This window comes from Oryctolagus cuniculus, chromosome 16, assembly GCF_964237555.1.
Source record: "Oryctolagus cuniculus chromosome 16, mOryCun1.1, whole genome shotgun sequence".
Lineage (NCBI taxonomy): Eukaryota > Metazoa > Chordata > Mammalia > Lagomorpha > Leporidae > Oryctolagus > Oryctolagus cuniculus.
The window spans coordinates 30,076,553-30,092,854 of record NC_091447.1 but is presented as its reverse complement, the minus strand read 5'-3'; the positions used below and the strand labels follow the sequence as shown (position 1 = coordinate 30,092,854).

The 16,302-nt window shown below is 41.3% G+C and overlaps 1 protein-coding gene across 3 annotated transcripts in view; it reads right to left on the bottom strand.

The window, feature by feature from the left end:
- The window catches only part of SUGCT (succinyl-CoA:glutarate-CoA transferase), an 825,030-nt gene that overhangs the window by 780,991 nt on the left and 27,737 nt on the right, over positions 1-16,302 (bottom strand). For all 3 annotated transcript variants that reach the window (XM_017344447.3, XM_051853314.2, XM_008261668.4), the window contains exons 4-5: positions 12,455-12,540; positions 11,896-11,946 (exon numbers count right to left, since the gene is read on the bottom strand). In XM_017344447.3, coding sequence (XP_017199936.2) covers positions 11,896-11,946; positions 12,455-12,540 — 137 coding nt within the window. The remainder of the gene's footprint in view (positions 1-11,895; positions 11,947-12,454; positions 12,541-16,302) is intronic.

The following is a 16,302-nucleotide window of genomic DNA, read 5'->3' as shown; positions in this document are numbered from 1 at the left end:
GATACAGCAAAAGCAGTGGAAAGTGAAAAATTTATAGTAATTGGTGCCCACATCAAGAAATCAGAAAGGCACCAAATAAATGAGCTATCAATGCATCTCAAGTATCTAGAAAAACAGCAAACCAAAACCTAAACTAGTAGGAGAAAAGAAACAAATAAAATTAGAGAAAAAAATAAACAAAATTGAAACCAAAAAAAGCACAAAAGATCAGCAAAGTGAAGAGCTGGTAATTTAATAAAATTTTATTTATTTATTTATTTATTTTTAAATATTTATTTACTTATTTGAAAGAGTTACACAGAGAGGGAAGGAGAGGAAGAGAGAGAGAGAGAAAGATCTTCCATCTGCTGGCTCACTCCCCAATTGGTCGCAATGGCCAGCCATAGCTGCACAGATCCAAAGCCAGGAGCTTCTTCTTCCCACACAGGTGCAGGGGCCCAAGGACTTGGGCCATCCTCTACTGCCTTCCCAGGTCATAGCAGAGAGCTGGATCAGAAGTGGAACAGCCGGGACCCAAACCAGCGCTGACATGGGATGCCAGCACTGCAGGCGGAGGCTTCACCCACTACGCCATAGCACTGGTCCCTGAAAAATTTTAACACCAATTGGCCCAATTAGCCAAAAAAAGGAGAAAACCCAAATCAATAAAATTAGAGATGAAAAAAATATAACTGATATCACAGAAATAAAAAAAAAATCATCAGAAATTACTACAAAGAGCTGTACACCAAGAACCTGCGAAACCTAGAAGAAATGGATAGATCCTGGATACATACTACCTACCAAAATTGAGCCATGAAGACATAAAATATCCAAACAGACCCATCACCAACACAGAAATGGAATCAGTAATAAAGACCCTCCCATCAAAGAAAAGCCCAGGATCGGGTGGCTTCACTGCTGAATTCTACCAGACATTTTAAGAACTAACTCCAATTCTTCTCAAGCTATTCAAAACAATTGAAAGGGAGGCAATCCTCCCAAACTCCTTCTATAAAGCCAGCATCACCTTAATTCCTAAACCTGAAAAAGATCCAAACAAAAATTCTCAAGAAAATACTAGCCAATAGAATCAGAACACATCAGAAATATCATTCACCCGGAGCAAGTGGGATTTATCCCATGTATGCAGGGATGATGAAAAATTTTTTGAAACAAATAGTGATTGGGGTCGGTGCTGTGGCAGAGCAGGTAAAGCTGCCACCTGCTGTGCTGGCATCCCATATGGGCACCAGTTAGAGTCCCAGCTGCTTCAATTCCAATCAGGCTCTCTGCTATGGCCTGGAAAAGCAGCAGAAGATGGCCCAGGTCCTTGGGCCCCTGCATCCGTGTGGGAGATCCAAAGAAGCTCCTGGCTCCTGGCTTCAGATTGGCACAGCTCTGGCTGTTGCGGCCAACTGGGGAATGATGGAAGACTTTCTCTCTCTCTTTCTCTCTCTCTTTCTCTCTCTCTCTCTCTCTCTGTCTCTCTGTGTGTGTGTGTGTGTGTGTGTGTATAACTCTCAATTTCAAATAAATATTTAAAAAAAGAAAAAAAGAAAAGTGATTATGGTGGTGAATTTAATTCATACTAATGAATTGAATACTTAAAAGAGAGTGGGAAAGATGGTTGGCATAACATACCCTGGGAGGCAGCAGTGGATGGCTCAGGTACTTGGGTCCCAGCCACCCTTGTGGAAGACATAGATTTAGTCCCCAATTCTTAGCTTCAGCCTGTCCTAGCTCTGCATGTTGCAAGTACTTAGAGAGAGAACCAATGAATAGGAGATTTCTCTCTCTTTGCTTTCAAATTAAATGAAAATAAATCAAACTCAAAAATTTTAAAGACTCAAAATGGAACTTTTAAAACTATATACTGGCCGGCCGGCGCCGCGGCTCACTAGGCTAATCCTCCGCCTAGCGGCGCCGGCACACCGGGTTCTAGTCCCGGTTGGGGCGCTGGATTCTGTCCCGGTTGCCCCTCTTCCAGGCCAGCTCTCTGCTGTGGCCAGGGAAGTGCAGTGGAGGATGGCCCAGGTGCTTGGGCCCTGCACCCCATGGGAGACCAGGGAAAGCACCTGGCTCCTGGCTCCTGGCTCCTGCCATCGGATCAGCGCGGTGCGCCGGCCGCAGTGCGCCGGCCGCGGCGGCCATTGGAGGGTGAACCAACGGCAAAGGAAGACCTTTCTCTCTGTCTCTCTCTCTCACTGTCCACTCTGCCTGTCAAAAAAAATTAAAAAAAAAACAAAACTATATACTGGCCGGCGCCGCAGCTCACTAGGCTAATCCTCCGCCTTGCAGCACCAGCACACCGGGTTCTAGTCCCGGTCGGGGCGCCGGATTCTGTCCCAGTTGCCCCTCTTCCAGGCCAGCTCTCTGCTGTGGCCAGGGAAGTGCAGTGGAGGATGGCCCAAGTGCTTGGGCCCTGCACCCCATGGGAGACCAGGATAAGTACCTGGCTCCTGCCATTGGATCAGCGCGGTGCGCCAACCGCAGCGCACCGGCCGTGGTGGCCATTGGAGGGTGAACCAACGACAAAGGAAGACCTTTCTCTCTGTCTCTCTCTCTCACTGCCCACTCTGCCTGTAAAAAAAAAAAAAAAAAAAAAAAAAAAAAAAAAAAAAGTATATATTGACAGGGCCGGTGCTGTGGTGCAGCAGGTTACTGAAGCACTGGCATCCCATGTGGGTGCTGGTTCTAGTTTCGGCTGCTCCTCTTCCAATCCAGCTCTCTGCTATGGCCTGGGAAAGCAGTAGAAGGTGGCCCAAGTCCTTGCGCCCCTGTACCCATGTGGGAGACCCGGAAGAAGCTCCTGGCTCCTTGCTTCAGATAGGTGCAGCTCTGGCTGTTATGGCCATCTGGGGAGTGAACCAGCAGAAGGAAGACTTCTCTCAATGTCTCTACTTCTATCTGTAACTCTGTCTTTCAAATAAATAAAATAAATGTTTAAAAAGAAAAAAACTATATACTGGGGCCAGTGCTGTGGCGTAGTGGATAAAGCTGCCACCTGCAGTGCTGGCATCCAACATGGGCACCAGTTCGAGTCCCAGCTGCTCCACTTTTGATCTATCTCTCTGCTATGGCCTGAGAAAGCAGTGGAAGATGGCCAAAGTCCTTGGGTCTCTGCACCCATGTGGAAGACCTGGAGGAAGCTCCTGGATCTTCGGGTCAGCTCAGCTCCGGCTGTTGTGGCCAATTCGGGAGTGAACCAGCAGATGGAAGACCTCTCTCTCTCTCTCTCTCTGCCTGTCCTTCTCTCTCTGTGTAACTCTGACTTTCAAATAAATAAATAAAATAAATATTTTAAAAAACTATATACTATTCCTTAAAATGAATTTTAAACCCTGTGAGGTATTCTTATATTTCTATAAAATCCTATATCATATCACCATTCAAATAAGTAGCCAGATAGATTACAAATGCTTCAATAAAATAAGCAAATAAATGTTAACAAGAAGTTATACTAGTGTAAAAGTATTAATAATAAGAGAAAAGCTATGTTTTTTGTCAATGATTAGTTATGCTATTAGAAAATATTCAAAATAAATTCAGTAACAAAAAGGCAAATTACATGTAAATAATATGCATGGTATTATGAGGATACAAAGGCATAAAAGAAGGTTTGATATGATTCACTAAAATAATAGTCTAGGGGTTTTGCTTCTCTGTAGCCCCCCCCCCACTATGCTGTTTTTGCAGGTCTTTGACTCTAATATTAAATCTTGCTTTTAAACCTTTAAATCTCACTTTTCCTTTTGTCTTGTCCACCTGGAAATTCTTCCATCTGAGACAAAGAACCAAGGTAATAATAATTTCTCTGCCACTGTTTTCCCATAACATTTTGGTGCTGTGGCTCGGATGGCAACTCCAACGTGACACAGATCGCACTCAAGTTCAACCCCAGACTGGATCATCCCGCCAGACAGGTGAGTAGGCAGACAGCTCTCGCTTTTTATTCTGGCTTCCTTCCTCAGAGATTAATTTGTCATGAGACTGGGCACAGTTTGTAGTGAGGCCATGGGCTCCAGGCTCCATGACTCAATGAATTTTTCCTTGACCACAGATTCCGACAAAATCTTTCTCTCTCTGCTCCTCTAAGTGCTTCCTGTACTTCTCCAGGTCTCCTAGATTCTTACAAATTCGATTTCCTGGTCCCATTAGTGGGTATTTCCTAGATATTTTGTCCATTAGTTCTGTTAAAGTTTAATCATCCTTCTTGCAGACAGGTAGCTTTTTGATCTAGCCCATTAAGTCCCCACATGGCCTGAACTTGTATAGACAAGTCTCAGCATATCTCTGGTATTCCTCATCTTTCTTCTTAAGTTCCCTCTTTTGAGCCACTTCTGTCTGGTCCTTCCTGTGTGGCATATAGCTCAGAGGAGGTTTACTGGTGAGAATTTTATTCCCGCACTCTGCTTCTTTGTCACCGGCCTAGGTAGGAGCCACTTCTGTCTGGTCCTTCCTGTGTAGCATATAGCTCAGAGGAGGTTTACTGGTGAGAATTTTATTCCCCCACTCTGCTTCTTTGTCACCGGCCTAGGTAGGAGCCAGGACTGTCACTCTTTCACCAAACTCCAGCTTAAAAACACCTCTGCTAAGGCTCTCATCATGAAGGCTCATTGTTGAAATCAGGCCTATTAGACAAGACTCAAGGTTAAGAGGCATAGAACAACTATGTTTCCTTATGTATAAGAATAAAGCAAGAGTATATATTTGACCAGGCAGAGGCCCAGTCTAAGCACACCACCAGTAAGGGAACTGATCACTCCCTGCATGTGCTATTCTGACAAATACATACCCTAGACTATAAGCGTGGAAGGCTGAGCGAGAGTGGGTGATACATGCTAACCTCACCCTCACCTTCCTCTCTTCCCTGTGGGCTTCAGTGCACAACTGGATGTCACGGGCAGCAAGAGTTCTGAGAGATGTCTCAAACCTAGGAGACATAAAACCTGAAGTACGCTTCCATTTTTATGCTCTCATTCCAGCCAGGAGACAAACCATCTATTTTGAGATCTTTTTTGACCCTCCTGAGCTTACAGAAAAATGCCTCATCCTTTCTGCACTACCATCTGGCCTGCTTACAAACTAGCGGATGGAGAAGTTAGCCTAAGTGAGTTGTGAAAAGTGCCAACCCCTCTACTGTGACTCCCCATCTCAGAATTCTGTCTCCTAATTGGCCTCCTGCCTCCATCACCCTGCATGTGCTCCAATATGCATTAAATTCTTTTCCAGCACATCACAGAGTCCTTGGGTGTATTCAGTGAACCACCAGGGTTCTTCTGTTATAGCTTGTGACCTGCTGAGATTTTAATTCCAGCGGAGGAGAGTGTTTTATCAGGTGACTATTGCCCCCATTGTTTTAATTTTGCCTAGAGGTTTATAGGAAAGAATCTTTAAGACTGGTTTGTCTAACAGCCTCACAATTAGACACTTCTAGTACTGGCTTTTGGTTTTTGAGTAAAAGTTTTTTTTTCTTCCAGCCTGCCCTTTTCAAGGGGGCAAGAAGCCTCCTTGTAGTAACTGCCCTCTGTTCTATCACCTATCAGATTCTCCTTAGGAATCTCTGGAGGGGTGCCCACCTGCTCTGGTGGATGCCCTCTCCCATTAAAACTAACATAATGGTGGCTGGCGCCGCTGCTCACTAGGCTAATCCTCCGCCTTGCAGCACCAGCACACCGGGTTCTAGTCCCGGTCGGGGCGCCGGATTCTGTCCCGGTTGCCCCTCTTCCAGGCCAGCTCTCTGCTGTGGCCAGGGAAGTGCAGTGGAGGATGGCCCAGGTGCTTGGGCCCTGCACCCCATGGGAGACCAGGAAAAGAACCTGGCTCCTGGCTCCTGCCATCGGATCAGCACGGTGCACCGGCCGCAGCGCGCTGGCCGCGGCGGCCATTGGAGGGTGAACCAACAGCAAAGGAAAACCTTTCTCTCTGTCTCTCTCTCTCACTGTCCACTCTGCCTGTCAAAAAAAAAAAAAATAATAATAACATAATGGTGAAAAACCTCCAGTGGACTTCTTGTCCCTGGTACAACGGCCCCTAGCCTACAGTCATCTTTGAAACACATCTTGTAACTGCTGAACTTTTTGTTTCAGATACACTCCCAAGTAGCTGACTGCTGACTAGTCATCACTAGCCTAAAGTGGATTTTTGGGGGGTAAAGAGAAAAACAGACTCAAATTCAATTAGAATTTAAAAAGCTGTCTTTGGTAAATAACAATCTCATGCATGAGAATTTGGTTTAACTGTTAAATGGACATTGGGTTTAAAGAGATTTCTCTTTTGAATCTAGGAAGATCAATTCCTTTAAAAATATTGCTTTATAACTTGTTGAACTTGTTTTTCAACTTGGTTTATGGGTAATCAGTGCTTGTTATAGCCCCCCCTTAAGGTGGACTTAACAATCTCTGGTTTAATGTCAGATTTATAGCTAGAGGTGTGTTTTTTTTGTTGTTGTTGTTTTTTTTGTTTGTTTTTTTTTTTTTTTTAGACAGGCAGAGTGGACAGTGAGAGAGAGAGAGACAGAGAGAAAGGTCTTCCTTTTTTCCATTGGTTCACCCCTCAATGGCACACAGCGGCAGGCGCACTGCGCTGATCCGAAACTAGGAGCCAGGTGCTTCTCCTAGTCTCCCATGCGGTGCAGGGCCCAAGTACTTGGGCCATCCTCCACTGCACTTCCTGGCCACAGCAGAGAGCTGGCCTGGAAGAGGGGCAACCGGGACAGAATCCAGTGCCCCAACCGGGACTAGAACCCGGAGTGCCAGCACCTCAGGTGGAGGATTAGCCTACTGAGCCACGGCGCCAGCCTTATAGCTAGAGTTTTATAATAAGGGTAGAAATTGAGGCCGGCACCGCGGCTCAATAGGCTAATCCTCCGCCTTGCGGCGCCAGCACACCGGGTTCTAGTCCTGGTCGGGGCGCCAGATTCTGTCCCGGTTGCCCCTCTTCCAGGCTAGCTCTCTGCTGTGGCCCGGGAGTGCAGTGGAGGATGGCCCAAGTGCTTGGGCCCTGCACCCTATGGGAGACCAGGAGAAGCATTTAACTCCTGGCTTCGGATCAGCGCAATGTGCCAGCCGCAGCAGCCATTGGAGGGTGAACCAACGGCAAAAGGAAGACCTTTCTCTCTGTCTCTCTCACTGTCCACTCTGCCTGTCAAGAAAAAAAAAAAAAAAAGAAAAGGAAAAAAATATTCCTTCCAGTCACAGGGCTAATAACATCTAAAAATCAATCTGAATTTTATAATCCCTAATCTGAGCTTGTCATCTGACATAATTTAGAAACAGACTAAGTCATCAAGGGAAAGTAATGGGGATAATTTAACCACATTTATGAAATATTTTTAATAATTTTCAAAGTATGTCTTTATTCATAGACAATGTATTCCAAAAGATTTAAGGACAAAATTTCATATTTTCCACCCACTTTCAAATAGTTCAAACACACATATGTATATGTATGTAAATAGGCAAATACAACACAATGCTAAAGTTGTTTCATATACACATATTGTAAATGAGTTTTGATAACTATTCTTTCAATTTTGCAACATATTTGAATTTTTCATAATTAAATATTGTAGGAAAATAACCCATAGCAATGTTTTGCTGACTGTAATGCAGGCCGATAATAAGGATATTATGACTAATTAACATAGAGAATGAGTTAGCACAGAAAATTCTTTGACATATAGGATGACATATTTGAAAATTATCAAGTCATATTTCCTTGTAAATACCAGGCTCCACACAGATTTTCAAAACATAGTTTTGCTCTTTACACAACCTGGTTTTGGTTAGTAGCTGACAAAGGAGTCATACTTTTTGGAGCTCTCATGTATCCAGCTGATTGCCTTGTATAATACTTTGGAACCATTACTATAAACTAGACTCATTATATTAGCAATCATAGCCACAAAGGTCTGAATGCAGAGATTGTTTTTCTTCTCTTAAGGCCAAAACAGAAATCCCTTCCAGAAAGAATATTAAAAAAATAAGGAAAAAAAATAAGCCTTCCTCTAGGCAGTAAGATACATAGCTGACGAATGGTATAACTTGCTAAATGCAACAGACATAAATAATGTTTCCAGATACTCTGTTTAAATTTAATATGAGTTGAAATGTACTTCATTGTTATCAATCAGACTTCAATCCCATAATGAAACTTAATTTTAAATGATTACAGTCTGGTAGAGGACATCACATAATCCAAGGAGAGTGGGAAGAAAAACCAGCAATGATTTATTTTGGTCAGAATTACACATGTGGGTCTAAAATATTCATATGTACATTGATGCCTTAGAAACAACAGTTTTGAGTTCTACCTAACATTACCCAATTTAGAAGCCCTAATGAAAACCTCAAGTATTTGTTCCATCAAATTTGAAACCTTGACTTCACTTCCCAAGATAAAATACCAGAAAGTTCTCAAATGGAAGCAAAGAAGTAGCACTATGAACAATGAAGAAGGAACAAAGAAACACAGAAAAGAATCAAGGGAAAACATATTCCTCAAGCCGGCGCCGCAGCTCAGTAGGCTAATCCTCTGCCTCGCGGAGCCGGTACACCGGGTTCTAGTCCCGGTCGGGGCGCCGGATTCTGTCCCGGTTGCCCCTCTTCCAGGCCAGCTCTCTGCTGTGGCCAGGGAAGTGCAGTGGAGGATGGCCCAAGTGCTTGGGCCCTGCACCCCATGGGAGACCAGGAGAAGTACCTGGCTCCTGCCATTGGATCAGCGCGGTGCGCCGACCGCAGCGTGCTGGCCGCGGCAGCCGTTGGAGGGTGAACCAACGGCAAAAGGAAGACCTTTCTCTCTGTCTCTCTCTCTCACTGTCCACTCTGCCTGTCAAAAAATAAATAAATAAAAAAATTAAAAAAAAACATATTCCTCAATGATAATAACAAGAAGGAGAAGGGGAAGGAAAGAAGAGGAGGAAAGAGAGAAAGCTGAGGGTAGCAACTAGAGCAAAACAGAGTGGGCCAACACTAATGTACAAGAATTTAGAAAATCAAACTGAGTTTCAAGTGAATACAAAAAAAAAGCAAACATAATATACTAAATAAAATATACAGGAAAATAGGGTAGTATAAAAATGACAATTTTCAAGTTTTGGCTTCAAAATCTATCTAGTAAACAAAATCTAGATTGCTGGATTCATTCAGCAAAATCAAAGAGAATGACCTAATTCTCACCTTAAAATTTTTTTTAATTATATTTTGATCATCCAGGTAGGGAAAAAATATTAGCAACAGACCAAGTTGACACTTTGGTGAGCAAGAAAATTTGAGTCCTGGTTTTCTAACCAAATGAATATATACCCACTAAATTAGATGGTAAACTTTAAAAAGGGTGGCAAGTGAGTTTTATCTCACAGGATGAATATAACTTTATGTGCATCAGGAAATAATAATAGCTAATACTTAATGAGTACTGACTATGTAGCAGGCACTCTGCTCAATTCTCACAACAATCCTAATGTAGGTACTACTTTTATCCCCACTTCAGTGATGAGAAAAACTGAGGCCCAAAGAAGGTAAACAGATAGTAAAAAGGTATGCATCCTGCCCCTCCAAGAAAGAAGCTGAGATCAGATCTAGACATATTAACCATCTAAGTAAGTGTTAGGAAAAGCTGGGGCTCTCCAGTGATATGAAACAAGATCCAAATGTCAGTTTTTCCCCCTTATTAAAATTAAAAGAAAAACTTACACAATAAATTTAGCAATATGTATTTGATCACAGACTGATCAGGGAGCACTCAGAACTAGGAGTGGTTCTGAGAGTCCACTCAGTTAATGGACAGGCAATATTTATATACACAGAAAAAAAGAAGTGGAACTCAAAAACAGCATGATTGCTTTACAATTAGCATGTGTTTCATTTGGACATGGTATGGTCAATTGGCAGGCTATGATTGGCTTAGACTTCGCTGCTATGATTGGCTGAGAATCAGTTATTTTTAACAAGAATCTACTATCATGCCTGTGTCCTGGCATAACAGATAAAGCCACTGCTTGTAAGCTGGCATTCTATATGAGTGCCAATTCGAATCCTGGCTGCTCCACTTCTGATCCAGCACCCTGCTAATAGCCTGAGAAAGCTGCAAAAGATGGCCCAAGTATTTGGACCCCTGCACCCACATGGGAGATCCAGATGAACCTCTTGGCTCCTTGCAGCCATCTGAAGAGCAAACCAGTGGATGGAAGATCTCCCTTTCTCTGTCTCTCCCTGAAACTCTGTAGCTCTGACTTTCAAATAAATCTTTTTTTAAAAAGAATATGCTATTAAATTAGGATGCATCTTGCTATATACAGAAGCAGCTTTAAGTCAAATTTAATTTCATTTAATCCTAGTTACATAATCTTCAGAGCATCACCTAAATTCCATGAGAATCAATTCCCTTCCGTGAAAATGGAGATTGTAAAACTTCACTTACAAGGCAAATTCTTAGAATTAAAGAAGATATTTAAGTTAAGTGTTCAAACCAGGGATGTGATGTAGAGTTAGCATTCAGTCAATATTAGCTACTATTAATAATTATATATAATATACAAGGAATTAAAAGCCCATTTACTTACTATAAAAGACAAATTTTTAAATATTATTTGAAAGGCAAAGAGATGGCCAGAAGGAGAGAAAGAGAGAGCGAGCACACTTCCATCTGCTGGTTCACTCCCCAAATGCCCAGAGTTTGCTAGGGCTACGCAAGAGCTGAACCAAGGAGCTGGAAATTCAACCTAGGTCTCCTACGTAGGTGGCAAGGGCCCAATTGCTTTAACCATCACCTGCTGCCTCTCAGGATCTGCATTAGCAGGAAGATAGAATCAGGAGCCACAGCCAGGTATCAAACCTGGTACTCGGATATAAGACTTGGGTGTCTTTACTGACATCTTTTTTTTTTTTTTTTTTTTTTTTTTTTAAAACTTTTATTTAATGCATATAAATTTCCAAAGTACGACTTATGGATTACAATGGCTTTCCCCCCATACCATCCCTCCCACCCACAACCCTCCCCTTTCCCACTCCCTCTCCCCTTCCATTCACATCAAGATTCATTTTCGATTATCTTAATATACAGAAGATCAACTTAGTATACATTAAGTATGGATTTCAACAGTTTGCTCCCACACAGAAACATAAAGTGAAAAATAATAGATGATTTTTTTAAATGATGATGAAATCAGAGCAGACCTATTGTCATGTTTAATCCCAGTGAGAGTCAAGTTGGGAATTGATAATTTCTTTCTTTTTTTTTTTTTTTTTTAACAGAGGATCAGTTTAGTATGCATTAAGTAAGGATTTCAACAGTTTGCACCCCCATAGAAACACAAAGTGAAATATATTGTTTGAGTACTCGTTATAGCATTAAATCTCAATGTACAGCACATTAAGGACAGAGATCCTACATGAGGAGTAAGTGCACAGTGACTCCTGTTGTTGACTTTACCAATTGACACTCCTGTCTATGGCATCAGTAATCTCCCTATGCTCCAGTCATGAGTTTCCAAGGCTATGGAAGCCCTCTGAGTTCTCCAACTCTTATCTTGTTTAGACAAGGTCATAGTCAAAGTGGAGGTTCTCTCCTCCCTTCAGAGAAAGGTACCTCCTTCTTTGATGGCCTGTTCTTTCCACTGGGATCTCACTCGCAGAGATCTTTTGCCAGAGTGTCTTGGCTTTCCATGCCTGAAATACTCTCATGAGCTTTTCAGCCAGCTCCGAATGCCTTTAGGGCTTCTGTCTTTACTGACATCTTAACAAGAGTCTTACCTGTTATGCCAAATACCTACCCCAAGTCAAAATTTTTAAGTGGCACTTAGAGCAAAAGTACAGATTGTCAATAAAGTGAAGTTTTAAAACACTGGCTCTGATGTTCAAACTCCTAACTACAACCTAGGTTGTTAGATGCTGTCCATAGAGCATACTGTACCTCTTTGATGATTTTCACCCCTTTTGGATCCTTGATATTAACAGCTATACTCTGAAAATCAAAACAAATATATCTTAAAATATTGTCCTGAAGGTTTTTCTTATTACTGACAGTTCAACAAGGGAGTCATTCATATCATAGATTCTCCTCTTAAAGCAAATCTATTTTCCTGATGAAGAATTATTTATCTTTACTGATTTTGTTTGCAACTAGGTTAGATTAGAATAGGAAGCCTTACAGTAAATGTTTTCCAGTAATAATACCAAGTGTTACACAATTCACATTTTCTAAAAGAATAATAGATGTAAAGAATCTAATGATTTTTCTCTTTCTTAAAATTATTTTCATTATAAATTCTTACAAAATGTTTTAAATTACTTAGTAGAAAAGGGAAATTAGTAAAGAGCTCTGTTGTTTCCATTTGGTAAAAAATAAGAACATGAAATTAAATTTGTTTTAAATATTAGTTACATCTACAAAGAAAGAAAGAAGACATAATGATATTTTTATTATTACAAGAGAATCACACAAAGGAAAAAAAATGGAAAGTTATTCTTACTTTCTTATTTCGATTAACACTGAGAAAATATGTACTTTCTGTTCCCACAAAAGGTGGCCCCCATGTTCGTGTATCATCACCAGCTCCTGGAAATAATAATATTAACTATTAATCTGTAACTGTGAAACATTATGAGACATTTCAAACTGACAGCCTCACTTATATAGACATTCACAGCTAACTGAACAGGATCAGCTCAGCCCAATGAATTCAGCTGCCCACGGTAGGCCACAAAAGCATGCAGAACCGCCCATGCTCTTTGTTCATGTCGATTGCTAGATGCATCTATAGCCTCTTTAACTAAGTTCCATCATGGAAAATAAAAATCCTGAAGTAAATAGCCTAATGGCAGTCTTTTGATTTAACAAAGTGGCAAACTTCCAGGGGCCAGGGTGTGGAATTACCCTGTTTTCTACAAAGAAGGTCAATCAGTTTTCAGTGTTTTCTTGGCACTGCATGTACAAAGAAAATATTGAGTCTGCAAATGATTTTTTGATTTAATTTAAATCAGAATAATAAAATAAGTCTTTATGACAAAATGACATCTGGGACTAGATATAGATTAGTGATTAATAAGTCTATAGTGGCTGGCACTGTGGTGCAGTGGGTTAAAGCCCTGGCCTGAAGCACTGGCATCCCCACCGGTTCTAGTCCCGACTGCTCCACTTCCGATCCAGCTATCTGCTGTGGCCTTGAGAAAGCAGTAGAAGATGGCCCAAGTCCTTGGGCCCCTGCACCCACATGGGAGACCCGGAAGAAGCTCCTGGCTCCTGGCTTTGGATCGGCGCAGCGCCAGCCATTGCGGCCATCTGGGGAGTGAACCAGTGGATGGAAGACCTCTCTCTCTGTCTCTACTTCTCTCTGTAATTCTGTCTTTCAAATAAATAAAAAATAAATCTTTAAAAAATATAAGTCTATAAATATTTCTGTATCAATAAAAATCAGAAAAGGTGATATAACTTACTGCATACCAAATGTCATTAATTGAAAATATTCTTTGGAATCCAGTATTATTTTAGAATAAAATTTTAGGTCTTCCTTCAAAGTAAACATCTACATAAAATCATCAGAAAAACAGGGTGCTTGGGTGTTGGCATTGTGGTGCACAGGCTAAGCCACCACTTGCAATGCTGGCTCCCTTATGAGAGTGCTGGTTTGGCTTCCAGCTGCTCCACTTCCAATCCATCTCTCTGTTAGTGCACCTGGGAAAGCAGCAGATGATGGTCAAAGTAATAAGACCCTGCCAGCCATGTGGGAGACCATGATAGAGTCCCTGGCTCCTACTTTACAACTGGCACTGCCTTCTCATTGTGGCCATATGGGGAGTGGAACTAACAAATGAAAGACCTCTTACTCCCTTTGTCTCTCCCTCTGTTACCCTGCCTTTCAAATAAATAAAATAAATATTTAAAAAATAGGGGGGCCAGCGCCGTGGCTCACTAGGCTAATCCTCCGCCTTGCGGCGCTGGCACACCATGTTCTAGTCCCGGTCGGGGCGCCGGATTTTGTCCCGGTTGCCCCTCTTCCAGGCCAGCTCTCTGCTGTGGCCCGGGAAGGCAGTGGAGGATGGCCCAGGTGCTTGGGCCCTGCACCCCATGGGAGACCAGGAGAAGTACCTGGCTCCTGCCATCCGATCAGCGCGGTGTACCGGCCGCAGCGTGCCGGCTGCGGCAGCCATTGGAGGGTGAACCAATGGCAAAGGAAGACCTTTCTCTCTGTCTCTCTCTCACTGTCCACTCTGCCTGTCAAAAAATAAAAAAATAAAAAATAAAAAATAGGATGAAATATTCTGAAACTCTACTTAGGTAATTCTGAAATGCATTCATGTTTGATTCAAAGACAAGACTATAAAGAATTACAGAAAAAAAAAGTTTTCCTTGCACAAAAAGTAACTGGAAAGAACACAGAAAAAATTCAGAAAATGAATCAACAATTAAATAACACAAAATATTATCAAAACTCAAGATTTTTACAACATAAGTTCTTTTCTATAATTGAATTTTTACTTTGTTTTTTATAGAAAACTTTAATAAATATAAATTTTGAAAGTACAACTTTTGGATTATAGCAGTTCTTCACCTCATACCTGCCCTCTCATCCCTAAACCATCCTACCTCCTACTCCCTCTCCCATCCCATTCTTCATTAAGATTATTTTTTTTTTTAAAAGGCAGAGTGGACAGTGAGAGAGAGAGACAGAGAGACATTAAGATTAATTTTTAATTATCTTTATATACAAAGATAAACTTAGTATATGCTAAGTAAAGATTTCAACAGTTTGCACCCACACAGAAACACAATGTATAAAGTACTGTTTGAGTAGCAGTTTTACCATTAATTCGCATAGTACAACACATTAAGGACAGAGATCCTACATGGGGAGTAGTTGCACAGTGACTCTGCTTCTCAAATAAATAAATAAGATCTTTAAAAAAAATCTATTAGCCTTGAGACTTCACTCACTGAAATTCATCAAGAAAAACAGACTCAGTCTTCCAAAAGAAGAAAAAAAACAGAACTAAAGAATAAACTTATCAAGGGAAATTAAATCAGCATATGAAAGAGTTATCTGTACTCCCACATTTATTAGAGCTCAAATCATAATAGCTAAAATATGGAAACAATCCATATTTCCATCAACTGATGACTGGATAAAGAAATAATAGTGTGTATATATATATATATACACACACACACACACTATGGAATACTACTCAGCCATAAAAAAGAAAGAAAACCTGACTTTTGCAACAAAATGAATGCAACTGGAAACTATTAGTGAAATAAGTCAGTCCCAAAAAGACAAATACTATATGTTTTCCCTGATCTTTGGTAACTAATAGGAAACCAAAATTGCAATGTAGAAGTGAAATTGACATTTTGATATTCAAGGATTGCTTACTGCCCTTGTCTCTACTGATGAGAACAGTGTTGTTTTTCTTCTTACTATTTGTTGAACACTTTACTTAGTGTAGGGTTAATCTTATGAGTATAAATTAGACTGAGTAGATCATTATAAAAATTGAGGAAGAGGTTGGCGCTGTGGCATAGTAGGTGAAGCCACTGTCTGCAGTGCCAGCATCCCATATGGGCGCCAGTTCAAGTCCCACTTCCAATCCAGCTCCCTGATAATGCACCTGGGAAAACAGTGGAAGGTGACCCAAGTATTTGGGCCCCTACACCCACTTGGGAGACCCAGAAGAAGCTCCTGGATCCTGGCTTCAGATTGGAGCAGCTCTGGCCATTGCAGCCATCCAGGGAGTGAACCAGTGAATGGAAGACCTCTCTTTCTCTTACTCTGCCTCTGCCTCTCTGTAAATCTACCTTTCAAATAAATAATAAATATTTTTTTAAAAATTAAGGGAAAGAATAGGAGAGGAAGGAGGAGGAAGGATGGCAGTATGAGTGGGAGGGAGGGGTGAGAGGGAAGTATCACTATGTTCCTAAATCTGTAGATATGAAATACATGAAATTTGTTTACCTTAAATAAAATTTTTAAAAAATAAATGTATTGATTATAATACACTCACACACACACACACACACACACACACACACCAAAGAAACTAAGTATGCAGGAGAGAAAAGAAGTATCAGTTCTAACTGGAAGTAAACTGATAACAACATGAAGCAATAAATCCTTGAGTACTCAATGGTATGGCATTCCCCTAAACATCACAGAGAGAAACCTTCCAGCCAGGAACCAATCAAAGCTCCAAGAGAAACATGTATGTGAATCTAGATCTTCAGGGATCAGCCAGACTTCTCAGACGCTCAAAAAAGTCCAGATACTGCTATTTTTTAAAAACTCTTGATCGAAGAAAACTTCTTAAAAAGATGCAAAGCCAA